Consider the following 16,979-nt stretch of genomic DNA (forward strand, 5'->3'; position numbering starts at 1 on the left):
TAGAAAGTAATATTGGAATGGTGGGAAAATCAAACAAATTTGTTAATGAGCACACACAATGCCATCCAGTTTTAACTTATCAGGAATTAATGCTTTTCAAGTGTCATAGCAAACAGGTTAACATTACAGCCTAATACATACATGATTGGTATACACAGACGTAATAAGGGGAATAGCGCATTTCCTATGTGAAGTAGGAGCTGCATTGTACTTCACTTGTTACCGTACATGTACATGTGCATGTGCATACTGCAGCTCAGGCATGCATCAGTGAATTTAGCCATTCAATCATGTGTCTCTGTGCAATTTCGCACATCATTTGCATGCAGAACCTCGCTACATTTTTCATTACTCTTTCAGCAGTGTGTTTGTAGATTATCTGTAACAGTAATCTGTGCTGACTAAGGAGGCATTATTGCCTCAGTGTCTGAATCATCAAAGAATATATCTCAGTTTTGCCTGAAGGTAATCATGAGTGGTCTAGAAGTGCGCTCCCGTTCCTGATGATAAAAGCATCCATGATGATATCTTTTGAACAGCAAAGTGGAAAACTTGATCTTGCACCCATGATGATCAGTAGTTTTGTCTCTGATGTTTGCACAGCCCAGCTGAAAATCAGTGTGCAAGTTTCCAGGTGCCAGTGCCACTGGGCTTTGCAATCCTAGTCATGCGAACATGAGCAAATACATTACAGTATGAGGCACACACTTAGGTATTGTCACCGGTTTTGTTTGTTTGTTTTTTCTTCATGCTGCATGATGAAGCCACATCTTAGTACAGTTTACAAAATTTGAAGAATAGCCATGACTGTTGTCTGCTAAGAATATGCACTAGGCGTTTTCACATCATTCGATAAAAATCCAAGCTTGAGATACTTTTTGCGATTGCGAATTAGCGCGTTATTTCATTTCTTATTCACATCAGCCCGAAGAGAATTAGCCCGAATTTTTTTCAAGCTAATTCGACAGCTGAGTATGTGCAAACAGCATCAGTAATGTGTGTGCCCTCTCAAAAATTCCTCATGATTTGTGTGCAGTTTGCCTCGATCGATCGAGTCACACACGCTAGGCATGATGGGATGCATCACGCTAATTTCTCTAGTCATTTTCACATTATCAAATAGCGCGCTACTATCCCCGCTATTTCAGAAATTTCCCGAGTTGGACTCGAGAAATTTTCTCGATCAGAGCGATACAATTAGCGCGCTAATTTGTGTTCACATTATCAAATAGCGCGCTATTTCGCTATTGGGATAATTTCTCAAGTCAGAAAATAGCGCGCTATTTCGATACATCGGGCTGATGTGAAAATGCCTATTGTAACTCCTATAGCTACATTCACGTTCAAAATAGCGGGAGAATGATTGCAATCCATATCTTGAGATGTTTTGTAAGAGTTAACATGGACAAGAGTATCCTGCTAATTGACTCACACAGTGTGCATGTGAGCTTCTCTTTGCCCTTTGTTCTTGCATGTCACAGTGGTATGGTGCGCACACTATCGTGATAATGTGTGCTTTGAATGATGGGATATAAAATCTTGAGATTATTTGGTCCAACATTTGCACAGTCACCACTGGGCAAATTATCGGGATAACTCAAAATTAAATGCAAGATTTCTTGGAATTTGTATTGTGATGCTGAGCACAATAATTGGTGGGATTTTTTAGTCCACAATGGCAAAAATCTTGAAAACCTGATCGCGATGCAAACCTTGAGATTTGTATCCCACTAATTCGCGTACGTGTACGTGTGAATCCCACTTATATTTCCAAGACACCACTCGCCGGTAGGACCCTTACAAATGAAGAACACACTTTAGTATGAACCTTCATATACATTGTAACATACAGTGTATATTTGTATAGGCCTTATCCTCCTTCTTAGCCGTACCCCGACTAGCGCACAGTTAAGGGAAAAAAAAAAAGGAAAAGAAGAACAAAAAGAAAAAAATTGATGCAACTAACTGAGCAACATTCTGCTGTCAATGTTGCTTGTAGCTTAACTTGCATTGCTTACAGGTAGAAATGTGACAAAATTGTCAAGATTGAGGATTTGAATTGTGGATTTTGGCATTTCCATGGCACCTTGGTTAAATAGCATCACTCTAAAGCTTGACAAAAGTGTAGCAAAACGAACAATTTTGTGCAAATTTGCCTTTCATTTGCCAATTTGTCCTTCAATAATCAAATATGTGCATATTTACCTACAAGTACATGCAAATCAATATTTTTATGTCTGGCAAGTTGCTTCCATGTGAGTGAATATTAGGCCTTTGTTAGGCAGCTTACTGTGTACGCCAAATATTTTGTGAGGTTTTTATTTTCGCAAATTTTGCGAGTCAGGTGTTATTCGCAAAATTAAAAGCACATGAGAATATTGACTCTGATCCCGATACTGTGCTTCACAATCGCAAATTTAACCACTCGCGAAATCATCAAGAAGTCCCGATTCGCTAAAATTAATACTTGCCAAAATATGTGGCATATTCAGTAATTTATTTTCAAGTGCATAATTATGCATAATATATGATCCTCTTGTCTTTTGAATTCAAAACATAATTCCAAAGACATCATATTACAGTACTTTCATACTGTGTGCTGAAATGTGAATGTCTGCCGCAATAATTGCAATTGCCACACAGTGTGAAGCTTGAAACATGCGCATGTTATGCATGATGCACCAAAACTAGAACCGTTGATCACAAAATCACCTTGAAGAGTACCGTATTCATATTAAAAGCCGATATCAAAGGTTACAGTTACATGAACAGTAATTCAAATTTTAGCATACAACCCCTCAGTACAATTTTGTATTTCACCTTTGAAGTGTAATTTCATTCTCTCTCATGATTTGAGACATACGGCTTTTGACAAGGTTACCTTTGTACCTTCATTTCAGATTGTGATACATGAATACATATATGTAAACTAAATCTTTATGCCTCTGCTGCAAAATGTTGCCAGAGGCATTATCTGCATTGTTTCTCTTGGCTTAAACAAGAAAATATAGTGATTAAATGTTTCTTGTGTACAGGTGTAAGCCAAGAAGAAAAATAATTCAAATTGTAGCATTTGTGATAATGTCATAAATATATATATATTTTTTTGAGGCTAGCTTAGAAATCGTAGCTGTAGTTCATTGCTGTGCCCTTGGCCCTCAGAAAGAAAATTCATGAGCTTGTGGCACTTGTTTATATCCAAATGTTCTTTTTGACACTTACTGTAAGGAATACAAGTGTGGGATATCCTTATTCAGATTTTTTTCCCCCTTTAGAGTCTGATGTAATGTTTAGCGCGTTAGAAGGCTTTTGATTGATTTACATATAACATGCATCTATGTATACATACATTCACTGTGTGCGAACAAAGCTTGCTTTGCTCTGTTACAAGTAACAGGGGTCTGCTAGCCATCTAATCTGTGCTGTCATTGTGTTGTTCACGTATAATTTTGCCAAAACCATTGCTGCTAGTCCCTAGTCCCTAGCATAGAAAATGAGTAATTTTATACAAATGTAGCTGATAACAGTGCTTTAAGAGGTTATCACATCAGTCAGGTCGCGTAAAAATGCTGTATTTGTCAGACGTATTCCTTCATTGTAGAGAGGTTGCATCTGATGCACCGGCCCATGTGTGTGTATGCCTGTTATTCTTTATGAATGTACCAGCGATTCACTGATTTGAAATAGTTAGACTTTGACTATCGCTGCATGTAGGCCGCACCTACACAGTGACACTGCTCTTAATTCTTATTTAAAAATGATAAAATGCGGCCTCTATGCCGGTCAAGACGGTACTGTACAAACGGCTTGTGTACAAAACTGGTTATCATGAAATGTGCATGTACAGTGTACAGATGTAGTGTGTCGTTGATATTCAGTCAAACATTATTCAAGCAAGGAAATGTTCAATCATGGCAAGGACCTTATTGTGTAGATAGTGTACATTTCCAACTGAATTTTAGCTACAATTGTAGCCTCACTTCTGTGTACAATGTACATAGAGTGTAGTGTTACATTGACTGTGTATGTATGTATGTTATCCCAATCCAGGTACTGTAGGTTATTGTATGACTGTAGTAATTCTAGTACCAATATAATTTGCAGTATAAACTACATAATGTATAATACATTATATCCACAAATTGTATTGAAAGGTTCATGTCGCATGATGAGACATGAAATATGTCTTATCACAGAAGGAATGGGGATCCCCTTTCATCCCCCCCCCCCACCCCCCGAGGATAGCATACTGCTATAACAGGGTGGTCCATGAGGTGTTTCAGCATGTCGCTGCGACATGCTTGATCACTACTTTTTATTTCCAATAGTGAATATACCAGCATGGAAAAGATGTACCGGTATACATGAACATTGTGTCTTTTTATTTTTCACATTTGATATTGTAGTCACCATTCAAAAGTTGAACTCTAGATGATGGTTCATGTAGATGCTTGAACTTACAAGTGTGTAGCTCCAACTTTGTCAGTATGGTCTTTTTTTTTTTGTTATAATTTGTTTCCTAATGCTGCAAGGTATAAACAGACTGGACATGTGTTTGTGCATTTTTGATGGAAATTTCATGGTCTTCTAAATTGCACACTATAATTGTGTATGCTTTCTGTTCAGGGTTCAAAAACCTTGTCACTATCCTAATGTCCTATTAAAAGCAGCATGCTTTCTCATAATCTCCTTTATAACTGTCCAGATTTGTATAGCTGATATGATGAAGTGCAATATCAGTGGGAATTAATGTACACAACAGATCCTATGAAAGGAAGCTCTATTCAGAGGGGTGAAGGTTCAGGTGGGAGTTTCTTCAGATTGTCTCCCTCTACAAATTAAATTTGTTAAGATTGCAACTGCTGATCTGTAAATTTAACGATTGAGGACAAGTGTCTATGGGAAATGCATGTTGTAGCAAAATCAAACCGTCCTCTACGGGTTACATGTCAGAAGAAGGAACCAGTAGGACTTGAACCTGTCGTCTAAGTCTGCTTTCCGGGCAGGGACACTACCACCAGGCTGTCCCTGGTTGTTGGCAGTGACACGATAAACATGGAACTAATACTCAAGCTCGGACATTCCGACATTGTTGTACGTGTAGTCCAAGATGGACAAGGCACATCAAATGAAAAAAAAAGGGGGAAAAAAAATTATTCAGAGGGGTGAAGGTTCAGGTGTGAGTTTCTTCAATTTGTCTCCCTCTAGATCCTATGGTTGACCAGTTCCCCGTGTTTGAGGACCTGCATGTAAAACTTTGATTTTAGGAGCCAGGGCAATCATACTTTGTACCTGTAAAGTTCTTTCAAAAACAAGTATTGAAAAGGTACTCTGTTGTTTCCAGTTGCATTCCGGAGAGTAGTACAGTAGGAGGTCATACAGCTGTAATACTAGAGTGTTCACAGCAGTGACAGAGAATACAGTGATTTGATTGGATTGGATTACTGTAGATTGAAAAGCAGTTTCAACATGGTGTATTATTTATAGGAAGAGTGCTTCTCTGTGATCATTTTTAAATTCATATTATTGATTGATTGAGACAAACATTTCTTACACAGAGCCTTTATTCTGTGTGTGACTCTCCTTGAATACAATTATGACTGCTCTTGGAAATGCATTTCACTTTGTTCTCGAGGCCATGTTTCTTTTGTATTGTGATGTTGGATATGCCCAGGTTGCACTTGGCTACATTGTATGTCCTCTACGCCCATTGTCATTTTTGCAATTGTTTATAAAAAAATGAAAAGCAGCCATGCCCTTTAGAAGCAGCACACTCTTTTTTCTTTCTTTTTTTTGTCCTGCGTGCATCACTGTCAGCAGAAGCTCACTCGCGTACAATTTTGTATGTGTTGTACATGTTCACTATACACTGTACGTATGTACTTGTACATTGTACCACCTGAGCTGGCCATATTTATTTTGATGTGAGTCAAGCTTTGACATGAGAAAACATGCCTTGATTGCAAATAAATGAGGTTTCTTTTCATGCTTTATTTACTGTCAAAGTGGATTTTTTTTTTTTTTTTTTTTGGGGGGGGGGGAGACATAATTTCTATCCCAACAAATCACACAATCACACTCAATTGTGTACATTATCTCAGAGCTTCAGGTGGGGTAGAAATATTCTTAGAGGAAATATAACTCAAGCACAGAAAGTACAAATATTGAATACTTCATAATGATAATGACAAGACTCTCAGGTTCCTTCTACCTCCTTCCCAATTGATTAAATTATTGCAAACTGGTGTTAAAGAGTAGCACCTGAATATGGTCCTAGCTCCAGAAGGCAAACAGACTTTGTCTGTAAAATGATGCAAAGAAATGATTTGATGCTAGTCATGCTGTTCTTGTGCATCTGATAGCAACTTGAAACTGTAATCATGCTCTGCAAATTTGATTTTACTTTGTATTAGGTGCATACATTTATGTACTCATCTACTGAATAATGTGATGCCTGAAACACAGTTGGGGAGATAAAGCTTAGCTTGACCTTATTTTCACTTCCACTGACAAGACTAGTTGCATTTTTCACAGAATATTAAAGGTACACGATAATACAGCTGTGTATGTACAATGTACATGTGTGTCTTTGTGTAGAGCTGTGTGTCTACTGAACAGCATAGAGTTTGGGACATGACTGTTGAATGGAATGTCATTTCAGTGTGTAGTTGGAGAGAAGCCTACAGTAATTTCAGCATCTGAACTACTTGTATAGATCTGTAACAGCCTATACAACACTGTAAGTGCATGTCATAAATGGGTTTACAAATGAGACACTTTTGCCATGTGAAAATGGAATATGCTTTCAGTAACCTGTCAACAGCTGATTTATGTAGCATTCAAGAGTTTTGCCTGTCACAATGGCTGCTTCTGTCAGTGTACTTTTAACATCTACATCAAGAAGTGAGGATAGGGAGTTGAAGGCATGATTGTATAGGAGCAGTCACACCTTGCCGTTCATTCCATGTTTCTGTCCTGCTTTTTAATGCAGGGCACATAATGAATAAGGCCGATGGATGCAGTTATGAATGACAATACTGATATGTAATTGTGACTACATTCAGTAGAGTGTGACTGGTGCATGTGGAACTTCTGTCTTTTTTTGTTTTTTATGCCTCTGCTTACATTGTAGATTTGGGCAAGGCTCTCTGTTAAAGTTCATATGGCAGAGAGATTTTGTATGTTCGAATCTTAGTGAGACATACTTGCAACCAAAGCAGTATGATATTATGACATCTTGACTTTGTGCATACATGCATTCGCGTTTGTAGGGCAAGTGCATTAATCCACTTCGTGCTGATACGTTTGGATTTGTACGGAATCAGTATACATGTATGCGCTGTAGTATGTCAGCCCTGTGTTCTTGCCTCCACATTATTCAGTTGTTTGTTACTGTATTTCATCCTGTTTCATGCACAGATGCTCTCAATGCAAGCAACTCTATCCATGCTGCAGAAAACAGGACTGCAAATCACCAAGCCCATGTTCTGCAAAACTCTCACCCCTCGTCGGACCATGAGCGGCATATCAAGACGGTAAGTTACCTACTGGTTACCAGTAACCATCTTTGCTTTTGTCAGACCATGACAATTAAAACGAAGGGTCTTTAGAAATGTGTTGAAACACATAAAAGTACAAAGTTTGCTTCATTTGAGAGTTCATTGTAGGTGCAGGTCGTTATAGTAGAAATGCTTGGAAGAAGATGATTTAGAAAGAACAATTTATCATGGACTAAATACCAACTGACTGAAACAGTTGGATGATAGGTTTACATGTACAGAGCATTGCAGGACATTTTAATATGTAGCTGATGTTTCAAGTATTTTTATCGTAGGGTGTAAATATCACTCCAGGACAGTGTTGCTTTAAATACTCTGCAGTGTGTACGATATACTGTAAAAGTGGATATTTTCGCGCAACTAATTTTTCGGGCTCTGTCGGGTAAGAAAAGTTTTGTGTGTTTTTAGTTCTGCGGAATCGAGACATAAACTAGGGAACATATGGCAAGCAAAAATATTTGCATGTTTTTATTTTTGTGCGACATGTAGTTTCTGGTTGCATGAAATGCGTGAAAATTTTAGCCCCCCCCCCCTCCAAAAAAAAAAAAAAAATCCACTTTTACAGTAATCCAGGTTACTTGTATAGACATCAAATCAGAGGAAGGTTCAGAACAATGCTTTGCAAAGTTCAGGTTTTTAGACTATGATGAGAAACAGGGAAATGCCTTCCCAAATGTAAGAATGACACCCTATATGCAGCTACTACCAGGACAAAACTGGTTTTGTTTTAAATTACCTTCTGATACAATATGAACTACCTAGAGTATGAGCTGGAATGCAACTGAAGATGACACTTGTGTGCTGCAAGAGCCCTCTTGATTTCAAGCAAAATATTTGTGGACAGCAAATGATTCTAGCCACTGGAAGCTCCAGTTGGTTAGTGGTTGGGATTTAAAGTACAGTCAAACCTGCCTTAGCGGCCACCTGTCTATAGCGGCCACCTGTCTATTGCGGCCACTGAAAAATCCCCCCGAGAGAAAAGCCCTGTTAAAGACCCTGTGTATAGCGGCCACCTGTCTGACGCGGTCAGCGGCCACAAATTTTGTTTCCCGCGGTAGATTTGAACCTGTCTATAGCGGCCAAAAAACCAATGGAACCGTAGCCGAGCCGATAATTCAGCATGTTTTCTGCTTTGTAGCCGTGCGGGCAACGTTCAGTGACCGCCACCGCTGCATTCATCCCCCATTCAGTCATAATAATGCACTGGTGTTAAGTTATCTTCACGACAATACACATACTACTGTGTAACAATTTCATATACACCGGCATGGTTAAATGCACGAAACACACAGTGTGTGTATACGTACACACATACATGAATATGTAAGGATACACCGATGATACATGTACATGTAAGCAATGCACACAAAGTTGGATTACCTGTCTATAGCGGCCACCTGTCTATAGCGGCCACTTTTTCCGTCTCCCTTGGGTGGCCGCTATAGACAGGTTTGACTGTACATATTTGTACAATGTATGTGCTTTAAACAAGTTCAGTTCACAATGCATCTATTTCATGTAGTTTAAAGGACAAGTTCACCTTCATATACATGTGGAATGAGTGAATGCAACATATTATTGAAACACATCAGTGAAAGTTTGGAGAAAATCGGACAATCCATTCACAAGTTATGAATTTTTAAAGTGTCTGCGCAGTCACTGCTGGATGAGAAGACTACTGCAGTGTATGATGTCACATGTGTACAACAATATAAGGAAAATATAAAGAGAATTGCACAAATTTTCATTTTTTGAAAAAAGTGCACATTTCCACGACTTGTCGCTGACGTATGTTAAGGGTAATATTATTCCACCTGCCTTCTGAAAGAGGCGAGTCAAACATTCTTTTATTATGCGAGAAAAGTGAAAATTGTACATGGAATCAAACAATGGTCTGATAAATGAATGGATTGTTATTTCCCTGCAGATACTGGAGAAGGCTAAAGAATGGTCAGAGCACAAGAGTTCATCGGGAAAGAAATATTACTACAACTGTAAAACAGAAGTATCACAGTGGGAAAAACCCAAAGAGTGGGTTGAAAGGTGAGACGTACCACTGAACTGCCACTAAATGCAACAGTCTTCTAGATGTATGTTGATGGGAACTAGACTGTGTTGGATAATACCTGTTCGTCGCGAAATGCTAGTGATCTTTTATTACTTATTTCTGAAACCCCTAATGTAAGCAAAACGTCAGCATTGATTGCTGTTTTTCTTTGTAAATATTCCTCATCTGAGGTGAGTGCAAGAAGGTTCTTTGGGCATCCTTGAAAGTGAAAGGCAGTTACTTGAAATATTATGCTCTTCACAGTGCTTCCATTTTGGTTGCATGAAACATCATGTAGAGAATGTTATGATTTTAATTTATCTGCCGTCAGCTGCTGTCAAAGTACCATTTACTCAGTGTATCAAAAGCAAAGCCATCCCCTGTACAAGATGTGAAGTCATATTGATGATAGCAAATATATATATTTCCATCAAAACAGTTTCCTAATTTTTTACTTTTACACCAACAGGGAGAAGCTGCAGCGGGCTGTGGGAAAGGAGAGACTGGGTACCAGTGACTCACCTCAGCTCTCTAATACTCCTAATATGTCATCTAAAGGTAATTATGAACAACTCGTTTTCTGGTTGGACTATGCTGCTGCCACAGAATTTCTTACAGTTTGATAACTTTCATGTGATAATTTGTTTTTTGCCAGAATTCATTGTTTCATTTAGAAAACATGCGTTGTCAATTGCATTCGTACTGAAGTGTGAGATGCAGAGAGGAAGGAAGACAACAGAACTGCATAGAGATTTAGGTTGTGGGTGCTTTAAAGTCAATATGAGTCCCTTTTATTCCACTGGGTTGGCGCGTCTTCCAAGTCTGAGTATTTTATGTTTTAAACTCTGGATGCATTAATGCAAAATGGTTACTGATCACATGTCTGTCTCGAGCAATGTGACTAATGTTGATAATTGTGTACTTCTTTTCCAGCTACATCTAATGACAAGCATTCCAGTAATAGCAAGTCTGATGGCGGCCAAACCCAGCCTAATGTGTCCGACAAACATGAGAAAGGGGCTGATGGCCAGTCGCATGAGAGGAATTATAACTCCAGCCTATCACAGAGCAAATCTCAGGCCAGCGGACTGCACACAAAGCCCTCTTCTGGGAACGCATCATCAGCAAGCACCACCTCGTCAGCCAGCAGCCAATCACAACAGCTCAGATACGGAACCAGTCAGTCCCATTCATCGTCGTCGTCATCTTCGTCGTCATCGTCGTCATCATACACAAGCAATGCACTTGGCCACTCCCTCCCCCAGCCTCGGTCCAGTGGCAACCATCAAACGCCAAGCAAGAGCAGCGGCAACCCTTCGTACCATCAGTCGATACCACGGGGGCAGAGCATAGATAAGCCCCAAACCAATCGAACTGACCATCCAAAAAGAGACCCACACGGGTCCCAAGGGGGGTTGTTCAAGATTGGCTTACCCCATGCGGGCAGCGTGTCTCTTGCAACTGACATGTATGGGAGGTTAAAAAATCTTGTCACTGTGTCACATCCACCCAAGGGAGATCGATCTGATAGAGGTAAGTATTGTTTGCCTTTCAAAGTAGAAGGAAAGAGAGTTTGTTTTAGGTTGTGTGTGTGTTTGCCGGTCTGTTTCCATATGTACATATCTTTGTTAATTTAATATCTAGCCATAGAAGGTAAGATTTTAGTTTCTTATATTGAGAATTCAAAGTATTTTCATTTGTTGTATAATGAAAAAGCACTTGGCTTATCTCTAACTTTTGATAGATTGTCTGATGTTCTTCAAACTTCACTGATGTGGTTCTGCCAGTATTTGTGCAGTCACTCATATTTGGATTTTGCTCCCCTTTGTGTGAATGAAGATGCTTCTTCAAACAAATGTGTACATGCATTAGCATCCATACCGTCATGTAATCCTAATTCAAGAGATTATTATAACCCGGCATTGAACGACACAGTATTTTTACACGGTAGGATGCATCGTTATACAGTATGTCCCCCAAAAAATTACAATCTGATTTTCGCATTGATAATACCCAATATGATTAAACTGTCCAAATGCTACTTCAGGGTCTTAAAATATAACATCTTAGCTCTATTTTGCAGAAAACCTCATTCAACTTTGTTAAGCAGTCACAGAGAAATGTGGATTGTTGTAAAGCATGTCATGAGTCTAATTCTTCCAAGTTTAGCACTTGGATGCACTTGGAACTGCATATTAATGTGTAAACACAATGGACAGAACTTGGAGGGAAGGGATTCCTGACATGCTCTACAAAATTCCTCATTTCTCTTTGACCACTCAAGCAAATCGAATGGGGTTTTCTGTAAGATGTGCGCAGTGAGTTATAGTTTCACACCCTGAAATCGTATTTTGATTGATTAATTATTTTTAAAGTTATCATTGCAGAGGGTCCCGTTGTAATTTTTTTGGGGACATACGGTACAGCATGAAGCTAAAAATCGAACAGTTGCTCTTATGCATTCTTCTTCTGATTCATTCACCCCACCCAGACTCCCCCAGGATACAGGGCACCCCCTCTCCTGCTGGCACCCCATCGCCAGTCACGCCACGATTCCAGAACCAGACCAGGCATTTCCCCTCGAGGTCGCCCTCCAATGAACGGCACACCGGGCACCACAGCGAGAGGAATGATGAACTGAATGACAGTAAGTGTGCCGTAACAACCACACCCTGACGGAATCAAAGAATCCTCAGCAACCAGCCCTGATACATCAGTAAAAATTGTCGGAAGGTCTCAAACAAACTACTTCATCATACAGTTCTGATCTTTGAATGGAGACGTGTATATCAGTGTTGCGTCTGCAGTCAAGACACCCATTAGACTGTCGTACTGTCTATTTGGATTTCAGTGTTCTGCGCATTTCTTAACCCGTTGAGGACGAGTCACCAGTATACTCGGGCATGTGTTTATGGGAAATGCGTGTTGTAGCAAAATCAGCCCATCCTCAACGGGATAATTAAATTTTGTAAGATACAATATAAGGCAAAAATGTTGGCTCTATATCATACTTTCCAAAGGTTTGCAAGAAAAATTGAATTTTGCTGATTACAGTCAAAAGAACACAACATTAAGGACATTACAGAATATATCTGTGAATTAATCTGCATACGCATGTGCATGTATCTATGTGTTATATCATTTGAGCTTTCACTTGTTGATAGAGTACACATTTTCTTCACTGAGAACATTGGTGAATAGACAATTCACTCTCACATTATCAACATATGAAGCAAATTCATTCATAGAACATTTTTGTATCACCTCAAGAATAACACCCTTTTGATAAGGAAAATTTCATAATGTTCCTCTCATATACACTATACACTTTAGAAGAAATCAAATGTTTAAGCTTTGGAGACACAGCAGGGCAATTACATCAGAACAAACTCAAGCTTTTGTCATTTATAGACCATAAAGACCATGTATAATTTTGTTATTAATCCTTTGATATTCTAAATCTGCAGGGTTATCTAGTCAGTCACCATTGTCAACAGCATCAATATCTCCAGCTCCGTCCCACCCTTCCCCAAGACTTCAGCAGTCTACACCAGGAGGTTCGCGTTCCCATCACCACGGGGCAGGAGATAGGACACCCCATACACCGTCTGCTGATGACAGGCAGAGAAAGAACCAAACAAATAGAGGAAGTTCTAATCACACCCCGACATCAGCGTCGTCATCGGTGACAAGTAGTTCAAGAAACTATTCACAAAGTAGAGACCGAGACCGAGAAAGGGAAAGAGATAGGGAACGGGAGCGGGAGAGGGAACGGGAGCGGGAAAGGGAGCGGGAAAGGGACCGTGACAGGGAACGTGACAGGGACCGGGATAGAGACAGAGAAAGGGACAGAGAACGGGACAGGGAACGGGAAAGAGACAGGGAAAGGGAACGCGAGAGGGACAAGGAGCGGGAACGTGAACGTGAACGAGAACGCGAACGTGATCGTGACCGAGACAGAGAAAGGGAAAGGGAGAAGGAGCGGGATCGTGACCGAGAACGGGACCGGAGTCGGGACTCTGAATTAGCCCGCGATAGGGACAAGCAGCGGGAGAGGAATGTATCGGGAAATGACAAGACTGTGATATCAGAGAATAACTCCACTGTTGATAAACCACAAACAGAGACTGACAAGCAGCCTGAAAATCAGAGTGGTGACAAACCTCCTGCAGACAGCAAGGAGAAAGGAACCAGTCCAGATTCTAGGTGAGTCTTGATTGTCCAAATTTTATGCAGTCAATTATCTGTAAATGGTGATTATGGTTATCAGTGAAGCAAACTTCCTGTCTCCTAATTTCCCACTGATCTACTCAGCCATGAATGTTTTGTGGTATTCACCCTCGTAATGATCTACTCGGCAGTGAATAGATTGAGGTATTCACCTTGATTCTTTGTGCATGCCACTGTGCTTTTTGTAATGTGCAGGAGATAACGTTTCTTGTGCAAGGTACCTTTGAAAGCCTTATGTCAAGTGTCAGTTTGTGTGTGTTATCTACATTCATTTGATGATAATGATGATGATGATGATGATGATGATGATTATGATGATGAAGATAATAATGATGATAATAATGAATAACACTTATATAGTGCTCAGTACCAACATTTCTAAGCGCATTAATACGGAAAAATATTGAATAAAAATACAGCATTATGTACATATATATTAACAACATCAACAAAAATTAGGATTGAGTAAATAGAAAAGTTTGTCTCCTGTACACCCATAGTGATGAAATCCTTTGACTGACTGTAGCAGCTCAATAAATTCCTCCAGTCCAAATCAAGCCCTCTGGGGCGAGTCTCCACAATTTCATCTGAAGATTCCAAGCTGTATGAGGATGACTTGTAATGATTCTTTCAAGTTTTATTGTGTTCTCTCCCAGTCTAAGGCAGGGAAGCCCTCATAGTAACAGAACATACATGTGAAGATTATGAGTGATATGATGGAAAAGATAATTGACACGTTTGATAACTGAGAGAAATTGTAACAGCTTGGATTTACATGGAAAAGTGATGACTTTCTAGGTTTTCTTTTCCTATTCATGAGCAGTCAGTCTACATTCAATGATGATTAAAGCCATGCCGATTATAATCAGTAAAATTGTATTCAAAATGCTGACAATTTGTGTCTGTCTTAAAATAGAGAGAAGTACATGTACTTCTATACTTGAAAAAAAATAAGGACAAATTAAAAAAGAAGCTTATATTCAAGAATTCTGTCCAAACTTATTTGCATAGAATTTGCATATTTTGCAAGTGTCTACAGCTATGACTCACAACGAGTTTTATTTCCCACACACATAATTGTAGTGTGTAATTGGATTATATTTTCCCAATTTTATATGTTGAATCAGTGTGACAATTTCTATAATGGTGCGTAGAAGGTCTTGTGCTGCTTATGATGTGGTTACATATTGCATTTACTGGCATGAGATATGCATTCATAACTAAGTACGCTGTAGTCTCTTACTACTGAGATGAACATTGTATACAAGCTTAATCAACTTCAGTAACATCAACATTTTGTTGTTGAGGTAAGATATTTGTATTGATGTGGTATTCTCCAAGACTACTCCATGAAAATATGCTTCCAATGAGCTATGTTAAAATTAGAGCACACTGGATTGTTTTTCCAGTTGCCCTTTGATAAAATGATATGTGACATGAGTACCATGGATAAAAAGTGCAGGGTCTGCCACCTGGGCTCTTACTTCATTCAGATATGAACCAAGTTCTAACGAGGAACCCTGTGACCTTCTACCATCAAGGGTTAATAACCTTTTTGTTTGTCTTAGTCATGTAAAGAGGTTAACAAACCTTGTTATCCAATGAGAGTACCTTGACGACGCATCTCCTGAGACGTCAATGCAGTATGTTTGCTGCGCAGTGTTTAGCAGCTCACCATCCTGCATGCACTCATACCACTGATCAATACATACTCTGTCAAACACATCTATTCAAGACAGCTATGTCAAAGTAGCATCTTTCTTCCTCTGTATTTTTCTTGCGTGTTATTTACTTCAGAGGATTGCAGATATTCATATATAGCAAACCACAATATTTCTAAAAGTTGTTAAATGTGATGAAACTGATGTGGTCGATTGTATAGAGGTACTACCTGTAACAGTGGCAAGGACTTGCTGGTATTATATTTTCCTGTAACTCACATTTTTGAACATGCTTGTTTTGATTTAAATTCTAAGACAGACTTTGCTCAGTTGTCATATGGAGTTATTGTCATATGGTGCCATGTGGAGTTATTTTTGTTCAGAAAGCACTTTCTGGCACAAGTGACATGATGTGCCTACTACATTATATATCTGCATTAATTCTTGTGCTGCAGCACATCCATAAATGTCATCATGATAAATATTGTATCTGTGACTGATATGTGACTGTAGATTGAATGATAGGGTAATCCGTAAAATACAACTTATGATGTAACAACTCAGATTACATTATGAAGTTTTATATAGCCTGGCACATTCTGTTAAATTTATTTGGACATGTCAAAGTTGAATAAAAAAAACAAAAAAACAAAAAACAAACAAACAAAAAACAAACAAATGAGATGTTTTGATTGTGCCACCAAATGTCTGCATAGAATTTTCATAGAAAAAAAAAGAATGTCTACAATCTGATGCAATGGTTTCACATTTCGGAACATGCTTGTTTTAAATTGTCAAATTTGTACAATCGAGGATTCAAGAGGTTGTGCAGTATTTGCAGGAAGAAAGTGTAATAGTTTTACTATCTGTGTTTTGCATTTTACTATTCTGGATGCTTCATTTAGATTTATGCATTACAAGATGGTAATATTTTGTTTGATATGTTGTCACTGTAAATCATGGAATAGTAATGTTGTTGATGCCAAACTACATGTAATACCCATCACACTGATATCTATGCCAGCTCCTACTATGCATCCAAAAAATTGCTGTTTTTGTTTTTGTTTGTTTGGAGTTTTCTGAAGCGCTGTAATTTATGCATGTAGCTTACCAGTGTTTTTCATGATGGCCAATGGCACTGTTTCATGCAATATTTGCTGTTCTGTTTGACCAGACAGTGGAGAAGATACCGGTACATGTATATGATGTAGTACACTGTAGATATGATTCTGATACTGGTAATCCTAGATTTCTCTCTGTGTTTAATATTTTCCAAAAAAAAGATAAACTGAAAAGATACACAGAGTCTGGATGATAATAATGTTTTAAATGAAAGGAAGAAAAAAAAAGATATCATTTCACTATTTCACTGTGACCACTACTATAGAGCAATCTTTGAGGTCGATATTTGAAACCAAATTGTGTTAAAGATTATCCCAATAAAAGCATTTCACAAACTAGAAGGCTATTCATAGTAAATAT

The 16,979-nt window shown here is 38.8% G+C and overlaps 1 protein-coding gene across 1 annotated transcript in view; it reads left to right on the top strand.

The window, feature by feature from the left end:
- Window positions 1–16,979, top strand: part of LOC139716975 (uncharacterized) — a 49,521-nt gene that overhangs the window by 29,840 nt on the left and 2,702 nt on the right. The window contains exons 4-9 of the mRNA XM_071628496.1: window positions 7,420–7,535; window positions 9,487–9,602; window positions 10,076–10,164; window positions 10,540–11,139; window positions 12,098–12,253; window positions 13,074–13,812. Of these exons, the coding sequence (XP_071484597.1) occupies window positions 7,420–7,535; window positions 9,487–9,602; window positions 10,076–10,164; window positions 10,540–11,139; window positions 12,098–12,253; window positions 13,074–13,812 (1,816 nt within the window). The remainder of the gene's footprint in view (window positions 1–7,419; window positions 7,536–9,486; window positions 9,603–10,075; window positions 10,165–10,539; window positions 11,140–12,097; window positions 12,254–13,073; window positions 13,813–16,979) is intronic.

Source organism: Diadema antillarum, unplaced genomic scaffold, assembly GCF_040938485.1.
Source record: "Diadema antillarum isolate AM-2024a unplaced genomic scaffold, OU_Dant_1.0 scf00000071, whole genome shotgun sequence".
Taxonomy (NCBI): Eukaryota; Metazoa; Echinodermata; class Echinoidea; order Diadematoida; family Diadematidae; genus Diadema; species Diadema antillarum.